At 31.6% G+C, this 24,493-nt stretch overlaps 5 protein-coding genes across 5 annotated transcripts; 3 read left to right on the forward strand and 2 right to left on the reverse strand.

The window, feature by feature from the left end:
- The first annotated feature begins 1,532 nt into the window (after positions 1-1,532).
- Positions 1,533-2,774, forward strand: LOC124836556 (uncharacterized). The gene is made up of 3 exons (XM_047311732.2): positions 1,533-1,612; positions 1,737-1,818; positions 2,027-2,774. Exons 1-3 carry the CDS (start codon positions 1,601-1,603, stop codon positions 2,608-2,610), a joined length of 678 nt encoding a protein of 225 aa, XP_047167688.2. The 5' UTR covers positions 1,533-1,600; the 3' UTR covers positions 2,611-2,774.
- Positions 2,775-10,331: 7,557 nt separating this feature from the next.
- LOC124836555 (Heavy metal transport/detoxification superfamily protein) lies at positions 10,332-11,861 on the forward strand. The gene is made up of 3 exons (XM_047311730.2): positions 10,332-10,616; positions 10,739-10,820; positions 11,029-11,861. The coding sequence occupies exons 1-3, from the start codon at positions 10,605-10,607 to the stop codon at positions 11,655-11,657; spliced, it is 723 nt and encodes a 240-aa protein (XP_047167686.1). The 5' UTR covers positions 10,332-10,604; the 3' UTR covers positions 11,658-11,861.
- A 3,489-nt stretch (positions 11,862-15,350) lies between these two features.
- On the forward strand, positions 15,351-17,786 carry SVR7 (pentatricopeptide (PPR) repeat-containing protein). Its single transcript, XM_047311734.2, has one exon. The coding sequence runs from the start codon at positions 15,411-15,413 to the stop codon at positions 17,544-17,546; it is 2,136 nt and encodes a 711-aa protein (XP_047167690.1). The 5' UTR covers positions 15,351-15,410; the 3' UTR covers positions 17,547-17,786.
- Positions 17,787-20,919: 3,133 nt separating this feature from the next.
- LOC124836570 (two-pore potassium channel 1-like) lies at positions 20,920-22,378 on the reverse strand. The gene is made up of 2 exons (XM_047311744.2): positions 21,492-22,378; positions 20,920-21,328 (listed from the first exon to the last, which is right to left on the reverse strand). Exons 1-2 carry the CDS (start codon positions 22,376-22,378, stop codon positions 21,181-21,183), a joined length of 1,035 nt encoding a protein of 344 aa, XP_047167700.1. The 3' UTR covers positions 20,920-21,180.
- A 994-nt stretch (positions 22,379-23,372) lies between these two features.
- LOC124836569 (uncharacterized) lies at positions 23,373-24,284 on the reverse strand. Its single transcript, XM_047311743.2, has one exon. It carries the CDS (start codon positions 24,192-24,194, stop codon positions 23,673-23,675), a length of 522 nt encoding a protein of 173 aa, XP_047167699.1. The 5' UTR covers positions 24,195-24,284; the 3' UTR covers positions 23,373-23,672.
- Positions 24,285-24,493: the final 209 nt, after the last annotated feature.

The raw sequence follows: 24,493 nt of genomic DNA on the forward strand, positions 1-24,493 counted from the left end.
TTCATACACAAATCTCAAACACAATAGGAGAATGATACCCTCCAATAAACCAAACTTTAAGGTGAAAACCAAATGATCATATAATTAAATCCCATGATTAATTGATTCATTATCTCTTACCTAAACTTCTTGACTAATTTATCACATGACAATATATTTATATTTTACTTATATTTTTTTCTCTTTTTTATTTTTAAATAAATCATAAAATATTTTCCAGAATTCAATTCTAAATAACATAATTTTGATAGAAATCGATGATGCTGGAATAAATCACCAAATGAAGATTTGGAGGGATCGATTCTTAGCTATTACAATTAATAGATCCATTTGTAGAAATAAAATAACATTGATGCTTTATGAAAAAATCATCTTAAAAAGGTACATTGAAAAAAAAAAGTTCGTGTGATAAATTGAATTTATTTTAATAATTCAATAAATATTTCAAACCTTGAAGAGTCTATGCCATACCTATTAATTAATTTAATAACCACAAAATACGATTGGTTTAGTTACATCATATTTTGCACTGAAAAAATGGCTTTAACTATTAGTTCTCCAGACCTGCGTTCAAGCTTTTTCATATCTTGTTGTTAATGTATTATTATATCATTAGAATAAATCTGTTACGTTATTGATTAATAAAACAATTCTAAAGTAGTTAAATATAAATCATAGTGTGTGTTTATTAAATTAATTAATAGGTATGTCATGGATTTTTCAGAGTCTGAAATATTTATTCAATTATTAAAATAAACTCACAGTTTATCATACAAACATTTTTTTTTCAATATACTTTTTTAAGAGAAACTTTCTATAAAGCATCAATGCCATTTTATTTCTACAAATGAATCTATTTGTAGTAAGAGTTAAGAATTCGATCCCTCCACCAGGAAACTTAATCTACCTTAACCAACCTGACAAAATTTCGATATTAAAATAATATTAAAAAAACTAATTATCATAGTAGAAAAATATTTTTAATGTTAAATATTTGAATGAAATTATATTATATCTTAAATGAGATATTTAAAAGAAAAAGAATAATTAAGTTTTGAATTTCTTGAAAATTTAAATATTTTTAACTGAGTTTCTATTATATATATTTTTATCTATTGAATGCTTAAAGAGTTATACGTTTCAATCAAATTTCATTAATTTTTTTTTAAGTATTGTGACATAGTATTTTATCCTGGATCTTGTTGACTCCTTTTCATAAGTTAACAAATCTTATATATGTGATAAATGTACAATAATATTGTGATTTATGTAAATGAGTAAGTGATTTTTATTACTTTTATTAAAAATATTTTAGATAACAAAATGTTATATTTTCTATAATTTTCACATTAATTTATTATGTCACAATTTAGGGACCGTAATTGTCACTATCATTTATGCATGTGATGAAAGTTATAGTTGCATGTCTTTCATATTTTTATTTATCATGACAAAAGATTGTCACAATCATCAATATAAGTAATAATAATAATATTTTGTTATTCACCTGTTCCTTACTTAACCCTCCTCCATCCATTCTTCCCTTTCCCCCTCTCATTTCCATACCTTATTCTCTACACTTCTTTTCCATCACATACCCATGGCTGAGAAGGTACTTCCATGCCCATCCCTTAATTATTCTTTTATTCCAATTTCATCCCAATTAATTCAACACTCTTCAACTCAAATTCTTAATTTCTCAACCAAATGTCTAATCGATCACGTTCATTCATCAGGTGACCGTTATGAAACTCAAGGTTGATCTCCAGTGCCACAAATGCTACAAGAAGGTCAAGAGAATTCTCTGCAAATTCCCTCGTGAGTGCCAAATTCTCATTCGATTTCTTTCCTTTTTTAATTAATTTGGCGTTACTGTTATTGTTCTGGTACTCAAAACTTGCATGCTCAATATGGAATGATTTACAAAACTAAAGTAAATAATCAGTTCACCAACAGTGTGGTTAGTGAATGAAAAGAGAATCAAACTGAGTTGATTTTGGGGTGTTGAAAATTTTGTGAACAAGAGAAATTCGAGACCAGTTTTATGACGAGAAGCATGACATCGTCACCATAACGGTGGTATGCTGTAACCCGGAGAAGCTCAGGGACAAGATTTGCTGCAAAGGCTGTGGGACTATCAAAAGCATTGAAATCGTCGAACCGCCCAAGCCCAAACCACCCGAGAAGCCTAAGCCTGAAAAACCCACCGAACCGGTGAAGCCAGAGAAGCCCAAGCCTTGTCCGGCGCCGCCTCCTTGTGCGGCGCCGCCTTGTCCGGCGCCGCCTCCAAGGCCGCCGCCGCCTCATTGTCCGGTGCCGCCGCATTGTCCGGTGCCACCGCATTGTCCGCCGCCGCCGCCGCATTGTCCGCCACCGCCGCATTGTCCACCGCCGCCAAGGCCGGTTCCGATCGGAGTATGTTGTGTACCATGCTATGAAGGTCAGGGAGGTGGACCATGCTTTCATTGGCACGGTGGGCCATCACCGTGTTATGTGGTTTGTTGTGGAAGACCTATTTGCCACAGTTACGGTGGGTGCAGGCCCTGTTACGTGAGCCGTTGCGATGAATATTTCTGTGAAGATAACGCCTCTGCCTGCTCAATTATGTGATCGTCCTCTCCATGATCACCTTCTGTTTATTCATCGATTCTGTCATCTGTGTTGTGCCTCTCATGCATTCAATCGTCAACCCAAGGAATAATAATCTTCTGTATCTTTTGTGAGTACAAAATTAACAATAATATAGTTAGAGTTAATATGAAAATAATTCCAAAAATATTTAACAAAATTACTTCATTTTAATTAAAATATTAATATAACGTTTATATAAAAATTAAATTTATTCTCAATTTTAAAAAAATATTCCATTAAAAAAATATCAAATTAAATTAAAATAATAAATATAGAATAAGACACATGTGATACTACTATTATCAAAATGACACAAAGTTCATTGACTTTACTGATAAATAATTATTTTTAAATTAAAACTCTTAATTGGTCAGATTCTTATAAATTCTATAAATATGAGTTTAATTTCGAGGTAAAAATCACTTTTACTCACTATTGAATTACTAAAGATTTACATAGAAAAATTCTGACTTGAGAGTCAGAGTGTATTCTACAGATTACCCTCCTACACCGATCGATTACCAGTGATTATCCTCGTTCCATTTCAGTTAAAACATTTTGTAATTTCCTCTGAATTAATACAATATGGTATGGTACGTGAGCTTCTAAACTCATATTAAATGAGAACTTTATGATAAACTAAATTCATAAAAATGTTCAATAATTTGTACTTAATGAGACTTTGATTGTAGATTAAATTCATAAATATTCAATGGTTTATTGTTCAATTAGTGTAATTGAAAATGATTGTTACTCTAATATTAATGTGGAAATTTTACTATATAACTTATTTAAAAATAAGAGACTGATAAAGAAAAAACAGACCTATCATCATAATAATAAATCTAACGTAAATCCTTTAAAAAAAATTAAATAAACCGTGCGTACGTAGGGTTTTAGATTAGTTTAGTATAAAATGAACGATTAAAAAGGATTAGAAAAATTGAAAATTAAAAATGATACTCTTCAAAAACAATTATTCTTTGACATAATAAATTTTTGCATACTAATATTAATAATTATTAAAGTAGGCAAGAACACAAAACCGAAATTTGATTGAGTGGATGACATCTAGCCTTGATAAACAGTATGTGCACTTTCCCGAGTCCAGAAGTTTGGTCCATATGCAATCACGATAACTAGTATCCCTATTATTGGTACAAAGCAGAAACATATATTAAATATAAAAATAAATAAATATGTGAAAATATAAATTTTGTTTAGGTATTTAAAAGAAAATATATACTTATCTAAAACTTTTAATTATTTTATAGAGTTATAAATCACCTTTTAAAACAATTGACGTATAAACGAACTTCTAATTGAATTGATTTAATTTACAATATTTTATATTTTTTTTAGAAAAAAAAATATTAACATACTTCAGAAATAATAATTTAATAGTATATTTGATTCAACAGGAAAGAGAAATGAGGATGAAATGAAAAGAGAGAGAGAGAGAGAGAAATTTCCTTCTTTCTTAAAAATTTAACTTTAAAAAGGTTAGAAAAAAAAAATTGAAATGCATTGAAGGAATGCTATTTTCATATTCAATCTATTTTTCACATTAAAATTTTATTATGATATAATATTTTATTAAAAAAATTGTGGATAACTGCATGAAAACAATTTTTTTCCCTTTACTTTGATGGTATATGCATGCATATTCTACATGTTCTTTTTACATGAAGTCATTTTCTATTCATACACAATTCTCAAATACAATAGTAGAATTATACTCTCCAATAAACCAAACTTTGAGGTAAAAACCTACCGATCATATAATTAAATCCTATGATTAATTGATTCATTATCTCTTACCTAAACTTTTTGACAATTTATTATATGACAATATATTCATATTTTAATTATAATTTTTATCCTTTTTTATTTTAAATAAATCATAAAATATTTTCCAGAATTCAATTTTAAATAACATAATTTTGATAGAAATTGATGACGGTGGAACAAAACACCAAATAAAGATTTTGAGGGATCGATTGTTAGCTCTTACAATTAATAGATCCATTTGTAGAAATGAAATTTATGAAAAATTTATCTTAATAAGGTATATTGAAAAAAAAGATATTTGTGTGATAAATTGAGTTTATTTTAATAATTCAATAAATATTTCAAACTAATTTAATAAGTAAAATATATTTGGTTAGGTGCATCATATTTTGCATATTATACTGAAAAAAAATTGTCACCACAATGATAATAGCTTCAACCTAGTGCTATTAAAATGGGTCACTTGACTCAACTCGTTCTAACCCACTACAGGTTGGTTACTTAGTGAGCCAACTCAATCCGGTTCATTTATTAATGAGTCAAAAAAAATTGAAACATGGTTCGAGCCATAACGGGTTAGTGGGTTAAACAAGTTGACTCACTAGTTCACTTAATTATAAGTTTTTTTCATAAAAAAAATACAATTTTTTTAATTCAATTTTAAATAATTTTACTCTAAAATAATGTTAAACTCCAAAGATAATTTAAAACAAAAAATTTAACTTATAACTCAAATGTAATCCAAAAGCACACCCAAAAAGGGATAAATAAGTTTGTAATATTGATAATTCTATGTCATTTATCCATTTATAAGATTACAGTATTGAATGGATAACTTTATAATATTTTGCTCTTTTGAAACATTTTTTTAATTCCCATTTATAATACAATAGAAAAAATGTTACCTAATAATATTGAAACACAAAATAATAAATAATTAAATTAAACTAGGTGAGTTGGTGAGCCAACCTAGCTCACCACGGATTCAACCACTGAGCAGGATTCTAAGTGAGCCAGGTTGAAAATTGACTCATATAAAAAAATTTAATTTGTTTCAAACCCAACCCGAACCCATAGTAGGCCGGGTTAACCCGCGAGTGCTAACCCATTTTGACAACATTACTTAAACTATAACTTTTTTTTTGTTATTAATGTATTATTATATCACTAGAATAAATTTGTTACGTTATTGATTATTAAAAGAATTTTAAAGTAGTTAACTATAAACATTTTAAGTAATCAATTTCTATTATACATATGTTGTGACAAATGAATAACAAATGGATTTCGTTGTAGATTATCCTAATGATAGTGTTATTGTTCTTCTTTCTCTGTCTTTCTTGTATTTTGTTCTATATAATTTTTTCAAATTTTGCAAAGGGAAGAAAAAAGAGGCTCACAAAGTCAAATGGCCAATACTTAGTTTACCTTCCATTGGTTCACAAAAACCCCTGCAAAATACAAGAAAGTCAAAGAAATAAAAACAATAACACTACCATTAAGGTTTCTAAAACGAAATCCAATAAAATACGGTATTTATTATTCATTTGTCACAACATATGTATAATAAAATTAAGGTTTAATTGCTTGCTTTGTCCCCAGTTTGGCTGCAACATGTCAAGTTAGTCCACCATTTTAAAAAAGTTTCAATTACGTCCAAACTTGGTTTAAAAGTGTCAATTTCGTTCAAACGTAGTAAAATTTGCATCAATCAAGTCCCTTCCGTTAATTCTACAGAAACGGACGTTACTTTTTTTCTCTCTCCTCTGCTCCTCGGTTCTGTTTCTCTGCGCAACAGCAGACCCTCTCTTTCTTTTGAATATTTGCATACACTAAGATTTATTTTAATATTTGAATTTAAATGAATAGTTTAGATTAAGAGATACATATAATGTAATTGTTATATATAAAGAGGTTAATTAAAATAGGAAGATAATCAAATGGTTCACATTTCTGGAATGGAAGAGTCTCCATTTACTGTCAAAAGAGAAGGATCCACTCCATAAAAGAAAAGTTTTATTAACAAACTATTTAATTACTAGTTAAAACTGAACTTGATTATTATAAAACAATAATTTTTTAGTTAAACTGTATTTATAAATTATAATAGAAACATGTTTTAAATAGTTTGGAGAGTTATGTATAGACCAATTAAATTAAAAATTATAATTGCAGAAATATCATTTACCTTCTTTAAAATGATGTTAAAGAAGATTTTAATATTATGTGTGACATTTATATGTCCTCTAGATTTAGAATTCACATTCGTCTCAACTATAATTTTAATAAAAATAAAATTAATCTACCTGATATATTTAGTAAACAACACATTTCTCTTATTTTATTTAAAGATATAATATTGAATAAAAATATAAAAAGGTAAAAAATAAAGTTTTAAAAATATAAGCGTATGTTTTATATAAATAAAATACGAAAAAATATTTATTAAAACATAAAGAAAGTAATTTTATTAAAATAAAAGATATTGAAAATTATTTAAAAGTTTTTCGTTCTTTCAAACTTTTCATTGAAATGATTATTTGTTTACACCTTTTTATTTTCTTAAAATATTGATTGACCAAATTAGACACTACCATATAGAATATGATAGACAACTTTTAGTGCAAATGCATTATTTTCATCCCTATAACAAAAATTATAACCGTTGCTTCACTTTGTCATTGTGATCACTATAACTATTCATTTAGTGTATGCAAATATTCAAAAGAAAGAGAGGGTCTGCTGTTGTGCAAGGAGCAGAGGAGAGGAGCAGAGCAACAGAGGAGAGAGAAAAAGAATTAACGTCCGTTTATGTGGATTTAACGGAAGGAACTTGATTGAAGCAAATTTTACTACGTTTGGACGAAATTGACACTTTTAAATCAAGTTTGGACGTAATTGAAACTTTCTTAAAATTGTGAACTAACTTGACACGTTACAGCCAAACTGGGGACAAAACAAGCAATTAAACCTAAAATTAATTACATAAATGACATTGTGATTTACACTTAACTACTCTTGAATTTTTGTAATAATCAATCACAAAACAATTTTATTCTAATGATATAATAATATATTAACAAAAGAAAAATATATATAGAAAAGCTTGAACAAGCTTGAACTTGGGTCTGAAAAAGCAGTGGTTGAAGCCATTATCATTGCCATGACAATTTTAAGTGGAATGTGCAAAATGTGATGCAACCAACCAATTATATTGTGTTTATTTAATTAATTAACAGGTATGTGATGAATTTTTCAGAATCTAAAATATTTATTCAATTATTAAAATAAACTCAGTTTATCACACAAACATTTTTTTTTTCAAATATACTTTTTTTAAGAAAAACTTCCCATAAAGCATCAATGTCATTTTATTTCTACAATACACATAATAATAATTTTATTAATATTAATATTGGTAGTAATAATTTTCTTATGGATAGAAAATATAATTAATAAAAAAATTATTGTGAGAAAACGTATAATAAAAAAGAATTACGATAGAGAATTATAGTAAGGGTTCAAGAACCAATTTTTGGAAGCTTTTTAAAAAAAAAAATTAAAAAAATGAATAGTAAAAAAAAAGGGAATAGTAAAAAAGGGATAAGCCACGTTGGTGCAGGGAAGATCATATATGTTTTGGGATTAAAATAATATTTTTTTAATAAAATAATGAATAGTAAAAAAAAACTTAAATAGTGTCAAAAGTTTGGCCTATAAATAGCAAGAAGGAGGAATGAAGTTTTTGCACCTAAGATGTAGAGAGATTAAGTAGAAAAGAAAAAATTATGAAGATATTGTAGTAAGAAACTTTAGAATGGAGATTCCATAAGTTTTATGGGAAGAACCTCTAGTCAAGAAAATGAGTCTGAAAAAGAGACGGGGAAGCTAACTTTTTTATGCTATTATGTTAATTATTTAAAGTTATTGTATGACTATTCATGTATTGAATTATTGTGTATGTTTATATGGTAGTTATATACCTGTTCATGCTTGAATTTATGTGTTAATATTGTTAATATAAAAATATGTTGTTATTTTGAATATGTGAATAAGAAATTTGTTAAAAACTAGTTGAAGAACACTTTGGCTAGACTTGTACTTAAGTTGTCCATTGTGACGCACCTCTCTTTCTTGGAAGCCTACTCAACAGGTTTTTAGCTTAATTCTTATTGAACGGATTATGTACTATTTTATTTTGTAATATACTAAATTTATATGAAATCTATGATGGATGTGTTATATGATATTGGATGTAAATTTATGCATCTAAACCTGGTATGAGTTGATGAACATGATATGAGTCTCGTGAAGAGATTATGTAGTGGCATGGTATTGTGTACACGTTGATGTTGAGGGTCTTGTAGGGAAGGTCATCCTGATACTCTAATAACTCTCCAGTCTCAATGTGTTAACGGGCATAGGTGTTAACGGACTAACTTTGTGGTGACATGTTGGATTGTATTTGGCCATTATATTGTTGTATGGAGAGTGGAGGTCACCACAAGTGCATGACCATCCGAGACTTCCATCAACGTTAGATCCGGATAAAAGAGTCTAGCAAAAAATCATTTTCATGAATATAAGTTAGGTGTAGTATCATGCATTATTTTTAATAGTTTGTTACATGGTAGCTCACTCATACTTATTTGTGCATGTGCTAGAAAAATCATATTTTTGTGATGATCGTACAATGTATATGTTATACGGAAGCAGATGAAGGAGTGTCGTCTAATCCAGTACAAGTGAAGATGGAGGTGGAAAGATAGTAGAGAAAAGTTCGATTTATCTTTAACTTGAAATCTGAGTTTATAATATATAATTAATGTAAAATCTTTTATATTTTCGAATGGATGACCGTAAATATGTTACAGTTCTCATATTATTTATGAAATATCAAGTGTGAGAATTTGAGATGTTACATAAGAATTAAGAATTCGATTTCTCCATCAGAAAACTTAATCTACCTTGAACCAACCTCACAAAATTTCAATAAAAAAGAGAAAATTAAAGAAAAAAATTATAAATAATATTAGAAAAACTAATTACAGCAGTACAAAATGATTTTTAATGTTAAATATTTGAATGAAAATATTACATCTTAAATGTGATATTTAAAAGAAAAAATAATAATTAAGTTTTAAATTTCTTGAAAATTTAAATATTTATTTGAGTTTCTATTATATATTTTTTATCTATTGAATGCTTAAAGAGTTATACGTTTCAATCAATTTTTGTTAATTTATTTTTGTCTTAAGTATTCTGACATGATAGTACTTTATCTTGGATCTTGTTAACTCATTTTCATATGTTAAAAAATCTTATACATGTGATAAATATAAAACAATTTGTGATTTATGGAAATGAATAAGTGATTTTTATTATTTTTATTAAAAATATTTTAGATAACAAAATGCTATATTTTCTATAATTTTCACATTAATTTATAATATCACAATTTAGGGACCTTAAATTGTCACTATCATTTATGCATGTGATGAAAGTTATAGTTGCATGTCTTTCATATTTTCATTGATCATGACAAAAGATGGTCACAATCATTAATATAAGCAATAACAATATTTTATTATCCAATACAGTTTTGTATTAAAATAATAAAAATTACTTATCATTTTATATCTTAATTATGATATTGTTTTATACTAACAACGAAATATTTGTTAATATGTAAACAAAAATTTGTAAACAAAAATTTGTATCTTCTCTCTCTTTTTCTATTCCGTATCAGCCAAAGGTTTGGCAATTTGATAACCCAAGGACTGTAATAAATGACAGGATTTGGTAAACTAGTTTGGATAGACATGGAAGGTAGGAAGGTCTTAGCACACGATCAATCATTATTGAGCATAAGAAAAATAAATTTTATTATTTTAAATGTACACAGTATAAAACTAAAAATATTAAAAAGAGTGAAAATACGTTGAACGCGATGATGAGGTGAATTGCAGAGTCGGCAAGGCTAGTTCTCGCTGCACTGCTCCTCCAAACCACGACAATTTCCAACGTAGTAACGTATCATTCAGTTACACTACGTGTTCTTATCGTATTGGTTTCTCTTTCACCTGTTCCTTACTTAACCCTCCTCCATACCTTCTTCTCTTTCCCCCTGTCATTTCCATACCTTATTCTTCACACTTCTTTTCCATCACATACTTCCCACCATGGCTGAAAAGGTACTTCCATGCGCATCCCTTAATTCTTCTTCTTTCCAATTTCATCCCAATCAATTCAACACTCTTCATCACTATTCAACTCAAATTCTTAATTTCTCTAATCGATCGCGTTCATTGATCAGGTCACCGTAATGAGACTCAAGGTTGATCTCCAGTGCCACAAATGCTACAAGAAGGTCAAGAGAATTCTCTGCAAATTCCCTCGTGAGTACCAAATTCTCAATCGATTTCTTTTCTTTTTTGATTAATTTGGCGTTACTGTTATTGTTCTGGTACTGAAAACTTGCATGCTCGATATGGAATGATTTACAAAACTAAAGTAAATAATCAGTTCACCAACAGTGTGGTAAGTGAATGAAAAGAGAATCAAACTGAGTTGATTTTGGGGTGTTGAAAATTTTGTGAACAAGAGAAATTCGAGACCAGTTTTATGACGAGAAGCATGACATCGTCACCATAACGGTGGTATGCTGTAACCCGGAGAAGCTCAGGGACAAGATTTGCTGCAAAGGCTGTGGGACTATCAAAAGCATTGAAATCGTCGAACCGCCCAAGCCCAAACCACCCGAGAAGCCTAAGCCTGAAAAACCCACCGAACCGGTGAAGCCAGAGAAGCCCAAGCCCGAAAAACCCATCGAACCGGTGAAGCCAGAGAAGCCCAAGCCCGAAAAGCCCCCTCCCCCGACGAAACCGAATCCGCCCGCTCCAGAGCCGGTGGCTCCGCCCGCTCCAGTGCCGGTGGCTCCGCCCGCTCCGGTGCCGGTGCCGGTTCCGGTGCCAGCGCCGCCGCCAAGGCCGGTGCCTTGTCCGGTTCCAGAGCCGCCGCCAAGGCCGGTTCCGATCGGAGTATGCTGTGTACCATGCTATGAAGGTCAGGGAGGTGGACCATGCTTTCATGGGCACGGTGGGCCACCACCATGTTATGATATTTGTTATGGAAGACCTATTTACGACAGTTACGGTGGGTGCAGACCCTGTTACGTGAGCCGTTGCGATGAATATTTCTGTGAAGATAACGCCTCTGCCTGCTCAATTATGTGATCGTCATCTCCACGATCACCTTCTGTTTATTCATCGATTCTGTCATCTGTGCTGTGCCGCTCATGCATGCAATCATCAACCCAAGGAATAATAATCTTCTTTGTCTTTTGTGAGTACAAATTAATTACAATTCTAATACATGTTACCTGAAATATCTTACATGTTCACTACTCTTGATCAATAAAGTTTCTCCGGTAAAAGTCAGTTTCCATTGCATTTGGTGCCGGTGGGGCTTCGAATTAAATGGTGGGCGGCTAATCTCTATATAACAACGACACCACCTTGAATTATCAATATGCTTTTTTGACAAAACAAAGGTAACTTTTTAGCTCCAATAACACCACTAATAATATTGAATAATTAGTCAGTGTCATGATAAATACTCTCAATTATTTCCATTTTGCGTTTACACGGGCTTCGGTTACTCGATTTGGTGATGCTCGATTTTCTTATGAAAGTAAACCTAACAAATTCTTTCTTGTTGGTTTCTGGTTACAAACAACAAAAAATATAAATAAGAATGACACTGGTTTGTTTGTATTTACATTAGGAAATTCTTGTTTTTCACTTGGTATTTTGCTGGGGGAATTTTGGGTGAGGAAGGTGACGATTTAATGATGTTATTGCACGTTGTCTTTTAGAGAAAGATGAATGCGCTTTGCCTGCTCATGCTTTAGTGGTTACTGAACAATGACTTCATCGGACAGTGACAAGTTGGCAACCATGTTCTCTTCTTTCCTACCCAACAACTTATGATGTAATTTGTATAAATAGATGGATATGGATCCATATACGCGGAATCACCGTCGATCCAAAACACATCTACTTTAATTTTGCCTCTTTAAACAGAGAAGGAGAAAAAATAAAACTTGAAATGGTTTCTTACGGCTGAAGTGAAAGGGACTTGGCAAGTGATAAAAGTTGCTTTCGTATGAAGATAATGTCTAGTTTATGTTGAGATAACAATTCTTTTGATCACATTTTCTTAACAATTATTTACCACGTGATTGGTACATCTGTAAACATTTATAATAATAATAATTGTTTCGGCTGGATTTAGAATCCTAATCCAAAACATTTAAAGTTGTCTGCTCCGCTGTCCAGTTGTGTTGTCTTCTCTCTTCTCCTTGTCCAAGCCGCGGGGAGGGTGACTTCACGTAATAATCTTATAATCAAGATTTAGTTATCAGAACTCTTCTGCAACTTTGCTGTTCGGTTGGTTGCGAGTCCATTTTACCGGACGGTTAACTGTTTGTCCACACAGTTCGTTTGCCTAAGAGGTACCATCGGTCGGCTATAAGTCCATAATAACAATAATTATTATTAATTGTAAAGAAATTTTGAACCAACAATGACATATATAAATAATGTTAAAATATTATAAAAAAATATTCTTAAAAGTATCACATTTTATGTTGTTCACAACCGTTCCTATGATTCAAACCAGATCAATCAGCATTAAATTATTAGCTACCAAATTTCTTCTTTCCTAATTAATCAGTGCCAACTTTTTTCATCATTTCAAGCAATGTGGTTAGACGCTTTAGAATATTTATTAACCTTATGAAACTTCGCACTCTCCTTTCAATATCAGCATCCCAAAGTATATGATTTACGTTAGTGTTAAATGTGAATGGAAATGTGTGTGTTTATTTATTTATAATAAAATTGTTACTACAGGAAATACCAAAAATAATATCCATTAACTATTTTCTAACTGAATTGTAAAAATAGAACATAAATCAAATGAATAATATGATATATGTGAGAACCTATAAAGTGTTTTAAGAGTAGTGGTAGTTTTTAAAGTATGTGATTTAAAGGTTTTTTTTTTTACTAATGTATTTGTTTTTATTTATGCATTATCTGGTGAGACGATGACTTACGATTTATTATTTTCTACAAATTAAATTTTCTTATTTTATTTAATCTTTAAAGAGCATAGAATTATTTTCGTATTTCAATGAAATAATGTCATATAAACCTATACTTAAGACATGGCTGACTTTTAAATAGGTGACTATTAAAGCTTAAGAAAAAATATGTACTGAGTAAATAAATACAAATAAGTGTTAGACTTATCAAACTCTAACCTAACTTATTTACATGATTTTATTTCTCTCACCGTCTCTTTTTGAATAAGTTAAATTATACTACTTTACAATTTTTATTCTATTTCTCACATATCTACACTCTATAAAGAAAAGGTAAACATTTTATTTTATTTTTTAATTTATTTTCTCTTTCCTCTGGTCTAAAGAAAGTCTATTTCCTTTTATTTCTACCTTTTAAAAATTGATAAAATATAACATATTTTCCAAAATGATAGCTTTCAGGCTTTTGGCCTTTTACCAAAAAGCAAAGCAGAAGAACTTTGATAAACTTTTCAATTGGTACGGTTTATCGCATGTGGCACCATTAACACTTACAATTGTAAAATGACAAGCATACCCATCAAACGTGGCACCCTATGCAGCACCACTGCTTGGGCCCAATGATAAATAATAAAATAAAGAATATATTTATTGAATACTACATCCTTAATACTAAATATTACACCATAATTTATTTTTATTTTAGAGTTAAATATTATTTTAGTATTTGAAGTTTGATACAAAATTAACTATTTTTTAACTTTGATATATTTTTTTTTTCAAATTTAAAAAAAATGACGTAATCTTTTTAATTTAGTTACGTTTTTAATTGTCATATATTTTTTCAATGAACTAAACAAATTTAAATGTTATTATAAAATGAGTTAGATATTTTAAAAAATTTTAAAATCTAAAAAATTATATCCATCAATTTTTAAAATTATTAGACTAAAATATATAAACGTTAAAAAAAATAATTAAATTTCGCATTAAGAAACCAAAAACATATTTTATATTTATTTGGATAAATACTTAATGTTTTTCGGAAAATTCAAAACAAAATACTACAATTAGGAAAAAAAAGGAGAAATTGAATATATGGTGAAAATAATAATAAAAAAAGTCCTTTACTTTATCATATTTTGTTTTGATTTCTATTAATTATTTTTGTTCTGAGATTATTGGGTCAAATTGATTTAAAAAACTTGAAAATTTTTTAGTTAGAATGAAATGTATTTGAGACAATTCCGTAAATATAAAAAGATAGGTGGAAGCATGTAAATGTAAATCTTATATTACTTATTTTTTCTCTTAATGTTGTTTTGTTCGTGTCGTGCTTATAATATAGCCTTAGTGATGTGGGTCAATGGGTTGGATGGGTTTGGGGTATTTCTTTTTGCACCCCTGATCCATAGAGTATGAAGCGCGTTACACGTGTTTATATTGAGCAAATGTATCATATCTCAATTCCTCATGCTTTCTTTCAATAAAATTTGATTCATGTAGACCTTTATATATATGTATATATATATATATATATATATATGTATGTATGTATATATATATATATATGTATGTATATATATATATATATATATATATATATATATATGTATATATATATATATCCGTTTCGAGTTTTTTATTATTATAAAGATTCATAATGTTAAACAAATTTTAAAAAAATATCAAGTACATATTTCAATGTTTTATCTCTTTGAGCTTATATTAAAAACAACTAATAAATATTATTATTGACATTTTAGAAAAAAACATTTATTTTCTTAGTTTCATATCTCACTCTTCTTTAGATATTTGTTGAAGGTGGTAGTGTGAGGTGGGAGATAAGGCGATGCAGAACAGAGCATAGACTGCAAAAATGGCTTACAATATCTGCTCTTCTCCTTCTTCTCTCTTCCACGATTTTCCCTCCATCTCTTCTTCTTCTTCTCCCTCCTCCTCCTCCTCCTCCTCCTCCTCTTCTTCCTCTTCTCGCAAATTCAAACTTCGAAACTTGTCTTCCTCTTCTTTTCAACCCTCTCATTCTCATTCTGCGACCCTGCACTCGAAAACCCTTCTCCATGCTCCCCAGGTGTCCTTGCACGAACCCATTTCCGAACAGATACCATCGGAGGGGAATCCGGAGGGAAATTCCACGTCTTCCTATAAAAGTAGTCGTATTTGGGTGAATCCCCGAAGCCCGAGGGCGAAACAACTCGAGAGAAAATCCTACGATGCCAGGTACAATTCTCTTGTCAATGTTGCCAACTCCTTGGACTCTTGCAATCCCTCTCAAGAGGACGTGTCTCTGGTTTTGAAGAATTTGGGGGGTAGGGTTTTAGAGCAAGACGCTGTAACTGTCATCAACAACATGTCAAATTCCCTTGTCGTGCCCTTTGTTCTCAGCTACTTTCAGCGTAGGATTAGACCCTCCAGAGAGGCCATTCTCTACAACGTCACTCTCAAGGTGTTTCGGAAGAACAGAGATATGGATGCCATCGAGAAGGTGTTTGATGAAATGCTTCAGAGAGGGGTCAGGCCGGATAATGTCACCTTCTCGACCATAATTAGCTGCGCTAGGATTTGTTCGGTGCCCCATAAGGCCGTTGAGTGGTTTGAAAAGATGCCATCGTTTGGTTGTGAGCCTGATGAAGTTACCTACTCTGTTATGATTGATGCTTATGGCAGGGCTGGTAACATTGACATGGCTTTGCGCTTGTATGATCGTGCAAGGACCGAGAGTTGGCGCCTTGATACCGTTACCTTCTCTACCTTGATTAGGATGTATGGTTTGGCAGGGAATTACGATGGATGCTTAAATGTCTACCAAGAGATGAAGGTTCTTGGTGTTAAACCAAACATGGTTATTTATAATACTCTTTTAGATGCCATGGGGAGGGCTAGGAGGCCTTGGCAGGCCAAGAGTATATTTACGGAGATGATGAATAATGGATTGTCACCGAATTGGGTGACTTATGCGTCTCTCTTGCGAGCCTATGGTAGAGGGCGCTACAGCGAAGACGCTCTCTTTGTTTACAAGGAAATGAGGGAAAAGGGAATGGAGATGAATACTCATCTTTACAATACCCTTTTAGCTATGTGTGCCGATCTTGGTCTTGCTGATGAGGCATTTAAGATTTTCGAAGACATGAAAAGTTCTGCAACTTGCCTTTGTGACAGTTGGACGTTCTCGTCCTTGATTACCATATATTCTTGCAGTGGGAACGTTTCAGATGCTGAAAGAATGTTGAATGAAATGATTGAATCTGGCTTTGAGCCTACTATTTTTGTTCTGACGTCGCTCGTGCAGTGCTATGGGAAGGCCGGACGTACTGATGATGTTGTGAAGACGTTTTATCAACTTTTGGATTTGGGTCTCAGTCCAGACGACCGTTTCTGTGGTTGTCTTCTGAATGTTATGACCCAAACACCGAAAGAAGAACTTTTCAAGCTAAAAGATTGTGTGGATAAGGCTAATCCAAAGCTTGGGTCTGTGGTAAGATATTTGGTCGAAGGGCTGGAGGAGGGCGATGGAGAGTTTAGAAAAGAAGCTTCTGAACTCTTTGATTCAATTGCTGATGAAGTAAAGAAGCCCTTTTGCAATTCTCTGATCGATCTTAGTGTCAACCTGAATTTGATGGACATGGCATGCCAGCTTCTGGACCTGGGGTTGACGCGTGAAATATATACGGATATACAGACCAAGTCTCAAACTCAATGGTCTCTGCATCTGAAGAGTCTCTCGCTTGGAGCTTCGCTTACTGCGTTACATGCTTGGATAAATGATTTGTCCAAGGTTTTGGAATCAGGAGAGGATCTTCCACCAGTGCTTGGTATTAATACTGGTCATGGGAAACACAGGTATTCGGAAAAAGGTTTGGCAAGTGTTGTTGAGTCACATTTAAACGAACTCAACGCTCCATTCCACGAGGCTCCAGATAAGGCTGGCTGGTTTTTGACTACACAGGTAGCAGCCAAGTCATGGCTGGAGTCTAGGGAACTGGTTACTGCATAATTAATGTTATTGGGCTATGGGGTTTAGGTAATTCCAACTACATCTTTTCTCCATTGTTTATGTTGTTTCAAGGAATGAAATGCCATGCAGATTTATCCATTTTCCTTTGTCTTTGGAGGAATTTTTTGTATTAGATTCAGATATATAATTATTTTATAATGAATGTCTTATAGTCTAAATGTAGATCTGACAGTAATATTTATTCTCAAGCATGATGGCTACTGGCTAGGTTTATTTGCATTTGAGTGATATCGAAATTTGTTAATATCTTCTAAATATGTGTACAACTCTAGCCTTATTTCAAATAGTTATGTTGGGATTGACTTTGATTTGATTAAGATGTATAGTATTTTTTGTGAAAAAAGAATAGTTAAACGAAAATGTTACGGTTTTCGGAGTTCATGTTATGACTTTGAAAGTTCAAGTCCCTCCTTTGTGTGCATGTCGTCATTGACTTTTTCTGCCGGAAATTACCCCTTTCTGTCCTTTTAAAGAAGTTAATCATCCAACTTAATTGCACGTTTGTTTTATCCAACATAATTAACCATATATGTCTTTATTTAAAGTACTCTGAACTTCATCTAATCAATGCCCAACGGGAAACTGTTGGGCTTTTCAGTTTCAACCAAAGAAGGAAACCAGAGGTCCTCTTCTTGAAGGAGGAAAAAGAAAGTTCAATGCTTCCAAGGCATTGAACTCTGTTTATTTCAAACGATACTTGCTGGTTTGCAGGTGGCTGCAGATTGGGGAGGTTTACCGTCTTTGTGCCTTACTTGACACAATCTGTTGAGTCTTTGGTATCTCGTAGAAAAAATGACAATACAAATTTGAAAATGAGGAAAGTGAAGATTATGTTGAGTAAGAAACATTCGCAATTGCTGTTAACCAGAGAAGTATAGTTTCTCAAATTCTGGATTGCAAGAGGGTGCCAAAATGATTGGATGCAGAACTATTAAATGATTGGAGAATCATAATTTTAAGCTCTCCCAAATTGTCCAACTAGTTATTGGAGAATCATAATTTTCTCAGGAATTTGGTTGATTCTTGAAATGTAAAGAAAAGTGCAGCACGCTCATCTGTGTGTTTTTTATACTAGCATGTTCTGTTTTTTATTCCTTTAGTTTAAGACTCTCGCAAACCTTTTTCTTTTCATTTACAATTGATTTCTATATTCTAAAATTGTTCTGTTTTCAAAATGTGAGTAAACAGAGTTGCTTAGATAACTAGTGGAAGATCATGCAAGACACATTGCAGAGTGTAAATTACAGGAGAAGTTGAATAAGAAGAAAGCACAAGAACAAAATGAGAACGAGAAAAAGTTTTGGGTTAAATATTTTAATAACTGAATTTTGATACGAAGTTAAAATTTATCTCTGTTTCTCTGTCTAAAAGTTTGATACATTTTTCTTTTCAAATTTTAAAAATAGATAAATATAATTTTTTTAATCTAATCATACGTAAAAATTGTATAAACTATTCAAATATTAATATATGTATTATCTTATTCAAAAATACATTTCATTGTAATCTAGAATATATTACGTAAAAATTGTATAAACTATTCAAATATTAATATATGTATTATCTTATTTAAAAATACATTTCATTGTAATCTAGAATATATTATTTATTTTGTATTGAAATATATAGTTCGAAAAATAAATTTATATCTTGGATTATCCATTTTAAAATATAAAATTTGTAATATGGAATGATTTTTTTATTTTATATTCCGAAAGATATAATTTAAAATTCAAAATTTATATTTTAAAAATATATTTTGGAAATATATTTTATATTTTAAATTGTGATGTATATTTTATTTTATATTTTAAATTGAATATTTTAAGTACAATCTGTAATACAAATTAAAAGTTAAAATATAGATTTATATTTTAAATAATACATTCTAAAATATCTATATATGAAATGGAAAATCCTAGCTCAGAAGGTAAATTTGGATGTTTAAGTTAAGGAGAGTGAAGTTGAAGTTGAGCCCATTCTAAGTTTTAATTTTAAAGCAATAATAATTAGTTTAATATTGTTTACAATAACACACTCCTTTATCCTTGGCTTCATGAACCAATGCTTGTATATAATTTAGTTCAAATTCCAAGTAAAAAAAGTATATATCAATAATCTTTAATCTTTATTAACACAGTAAACGATGTGAGACTTGATTATCATCACGATAACTACAAAACCTGAGTTTGGGTAAGAAAAACATTAGAATTGTTTTGGAAGGTTCTTTCATTAAATAATGATGAGGGGAAATAGTGTTTATGTGTGGTTTAGAGAAACCTTAAATCCAAAGGAAGAATAAGTTTAACCTCAATCAAATGTTCATTCAACAATTCATGTTTTCTTGTCTTGTTGATCCTCATCACAGCATCCCCATAAAGCATAATAAGAATAAGAATATGTTCCTTTCCTGTTCACTCAGACTTCATCCAACATTTCTAATTCAAAATTTGGCATTCCCAAGCCAATACACCTTTTAAGGAATGACTATATCATCATTGATATAAATATTAGGATCATCGAAGTTGAAGAATTTTTCATTTGCACTGGCTCTATATATTTAGGTGAATGTCTAAAATTATCTTACCATAGCCACCTACTTTATTATTGAGAGAACAGTTTAAGAAGCATCTTGGCTTTTAGAAGAAGAATAAGTGGCAGATGGAACAAGCAAGCTCTCAGAATCATTCAGACAACCATTTCTAATTCAAAATCTCTTCAGAATATAAACAGCAAACTCAATAATATTATTGAAGATATAGCCACACTCTTATTCCCTCTCTATCTTTCCATTCTGCTTCCTCTATCCCTCAATTCTCTCTCCCATGGATGTTACAAAAATGCTTGTGCAGTATAAATACCATATCACCATTGCAATAGCATTTTCACTGTCCTTATTCCTGATGCTATATGCAGCACCACGAATTATGACCATTCTGGCGTATTTCTGGCCTTTGTTTGCTTCCACTACGGTCTTATTGGCTGCAATAATAGCTTTTGGAGGGGTTTCCAAATTTTCAACTGAAGATCATGTACACGGTGAAAAAGCTGGTGAAGGACTCTTGGATTATGTAACAAGCGTGCCAGAACACACTGAAGACTCTCCAAACTTCTAAAGTGAAAATTTCAAGCTTTGTTTTGTGTCCAAAACAATTATCATTGATAACTTGTTCTCTGTATCCAGATTCAGGTCTAAGTGACAATTGTATCAATCATGTACAATGAATCAGCAGTATGAAAGAAAATAAAAGTATGAACTTCTCCACATGATTACTTTATTTAATATTTTACTCCACATCTCATGGATGCCTTGGCTGAAATAGTGAAATGCATAGATGAACTAACAAAGGGTTATTCCCATAAAACACTATAACAAGATCAAGAATACAAAGATAGATTTCTACAAACAAAAGTATTTACTATTTTTCTAACACATTTGCTAGCTTTAGTTCATGTTATCATGCTTTTGAAGTTGTTGGATCTTGTCTTTCCTTGACTTCAGTGACTGTTTCCTTACAATTTTTCTTCATGTCCTCATCAAAACTACATGCCTCGATCACCTTCATAGTCAAAAAAGTATTTCCATATAACAGTCAATAATTCACCTCACTCTTCAGTCAGGGTTATATCTGAGATCAGCTTCTGTCAGTGTTCCTGATTGATCAAAATCTAGTTGTCTAAAAATATCCAGAACAGCTAAAATATCATCTTGGCTGATCTTTCCCATTTCCTTCAGCTTATACAAAACGAACTCTGTAGCACTGAAATAACGAAGAATGTTGAATGTGAACATTTCATGACTTATAATTAAGCTAAATATTTGTGCAATCTATTAATGATATAGAGAAGAACAATCCTTATAAGCTCACAATTATTATTATTATCATCGTTGTTTTCGTTACCAAGAGCAGTTGTTCTATTTACCTGACTACATGATCTCCATCAAGATCAGCTGCCTCAAGATCAAGGTGGGACAATTTTCGTGCAAGAACCCTTTTTGCAAGGGACCTTTGTCTTTTTTCGGTATAATGTTCGGCAATATAAGCAAAAGACTGAGCCAAGCAAATGGTGCTGCTCAATATCCAGAACACAGCAAAAGCACGACCAAAAGTGGTGGAAAAGCTCTTATCACCATAACCTAAAGTAGTGACTGTGGAACAAACACAATAAAAGGCATCAACAAAATCTAGATTTTCAATAAAATAGAGAAAAATAGTCCCCGCAATCATTAGCACCAAAAAGATGGATGCTGTGAGGATGAGTTTGTATTTAGCTTTGTTGGTTTCAACCTCTTTGGAAAGCTGTTCTGGACCAATATTTTCACCCTTGAATATGGTTTTAACTAAGATTATTTCCTGCTTTTCAACAATATAATCTGCTGCCTTGCTAAGAATTAGCCCTACAAGAGCCATTCCAGTGAAGACGTAAACGCAAGCAAGAAGTTTTGACAGTTGGCTATCTGGCACAAGATCTCCATATCCAACTGTTGTCATTGTTACAACACAGAAGTAAATGGCATCGAGAAACCCATTTGTTTTTATGCCCTTTATCTGATCCTGTGTGAGAAGGAAGCAAATAGTTCCTCCCCCTAGGTATGCAGCTAACCATAACAACACTGGCCTGAAATGGAATTCTGCTAGTGGTTTTACATCTGTACGTTGAGGATTCAAAGGCTTTTGTTCATCATTTTCTCCTTTGATCTTGATCTCCTTCTCCAAGACATCACCACCTCTAGGCTTTCTCCTTTGAAGGTCATTTTTCTCATTGGAATGTTCTGAAAGCAATGATTGTCGAGCCTCATCACCACCCATCAGCTTGATGAAAAAACTTCATACGTTAACAGATCACCTGAAAAGGTTGAAATTTTGAGGGACTTAATTTGGCCCTTATCTCAAGATTGATGGTTCAAAACAATGGATTTATGAAACTACTCCCTTTTGGATGTTCAAAGGTGCAGAAATGCAGGTTTATGTCCAACAAAACTCATCTGATTTTCCTTTTCCCTTCTTGAAAAATTACTTGACAGCACATGGAATTATCTTTCTAGGTCCGTGCATGTTAACATTTGCGAAATCAAATACCTTAAAGCGCAAAAACATTATCATAACTGATGATTAAGGTTTAGCTACCTGGGAAGTTGATCAACTTGTTCAGGAAAGAGACTGATGATCACACTTATTCAAATTCTGATAGATTAACCAAAATGGAAAATTCTATTTTGAAATCCCATTTAAGGAAATTCAGAATTCATTAAAAGTAGCCAATAGTATCTCTCATCCTTCCAAATGGACACTTTAAAACCATAAAACACCTTAAATTAAGAATACTTTTCAAAATATTTCGTACTATACCTCAATTTTTAGATTGTTCATTCATGGAAGAGACGATGCTATTCATCTTATGATTAATAATTGAGTGTGTTGTGAAATGTATTTTTTTTTTAAAAAAAGAAGTGAGCATTTTAAACTTCAATCTTATTGATTGTAAACTTTCATTCCATTTACAAATATTTTTTAACTTTAATTTTGTCATAATTAACTCTTTAACTTCATTATTTTTATATTAATAGACACACAATTTTTATTTTGATTCTAATTAATTTTTAAAAGTTATCAATCTTTAATATATATTTTTAAGGTTTAATGTCTCAGTAGGTCCCTATTTTCGGCGTGAATCTCAAATAGGTCCCTTTTCTTTTCGGCGTCTCAATTGGGTCCCCATTTTTGTAAAATTGTAACAATTAGGGGTCTGCCGTCAAATTGGACAAACTGCCGTTTAATTGTTGCTTACGTGTCAGATGGGAATCATGCCACGTGTCATTACTGAAAACACTGTTCATGCCACGTAAGCAACAATTAAACGGCCGTTTGTCCAATTTGACGGCAGACCCCTAATTGTTACAATTTTACAAAAATGGGGACCCAATTGAGACGCCGAAAAGAAAAGGGACCTATTTGAGATTCACGCCGAAAATAGGGACCTACCGAGACATTAAACCTATTTTTAAAGGTTTAGGATTTATTCATTCCGAACAGACAGTTCATAAACATTTGGAATAATAATTGGCGACGATAATCATCATAATTATCATCATCATTGCAAGTACTACACTTCAATTGGTTGTCGTTGAGCTTCAATCCTGATCTCCTCCTTCATTTTCCTTATAAACTCTTCGAACTTTCTATTCAGTTCATCTGTATTTGCCAGTTGATCTTCACTACTATTTCCTGTCTCTCCTTCTTCCTCTCCAATAATCAACACTTCCGTGCCATGTTCAGCTGCAGATACTTGTTCAGAATAATCTTCCTGCGTTTTCGCTTCTTCAATAGTAAGAAAATCTCCAAGAGCCTCTTCAGAAACCTGTGCCTGAAGCTGTAGATGAAAAGGTGGTGAGATGGCTAGAAGAGCAAGGATGGCATTGCAGATGATAAACATGTATTTTCTTTGAAGAGTGGGAGTGAGCATGGAGAAAAGGCAGGTGGAGAAGTAAGCATTGAAACACTGAGGAAGTATGAAAAAGCCAGAAGAGTACCATACAAATAAACAAAACACTGACACTGATAAAACAAACTGCAGAATTGTTTTCAATAGTTTCTTCTTCATATCAATCTGATTTTTACAATCCATTGCTCTTAATTGGCTGTTATGTTTAGATTAATGGATTCTATGGCTGCAAAGAATTTGAGTTGAGAATTAATTAGTGGCTAATCCTTGTATAGTTGAATGGATTATGGTATTTGGTTGGGTTGAGTGAACAGATTAAAGAACTCTAACCATCCTCCTATTTATAAGCATGAAATTGGCATCATCAAAGTTGTATGGAGACTATTCTATCAATTTACGAAATTGACCTAGTTTTTATCATGAAACAGATAATTATGATATGATACAAGTGGAATTTTGCAAGCAACGAAACCAGATTGAAA

Source organism: Vigna umbellata, chromosome 1 (genome assembly GCF_029865625.1).
Source record: "Vigna umbellata cultivar VRB3 chromosome 1, Vumbellata_1.0, whole genome shotgun sequence".
NCBI lineage: Eukaryota > Viridiplantae > Streptophyta > Magnoliopsida > Fabales > Fabaceae > Vigna > Vigna umbellata.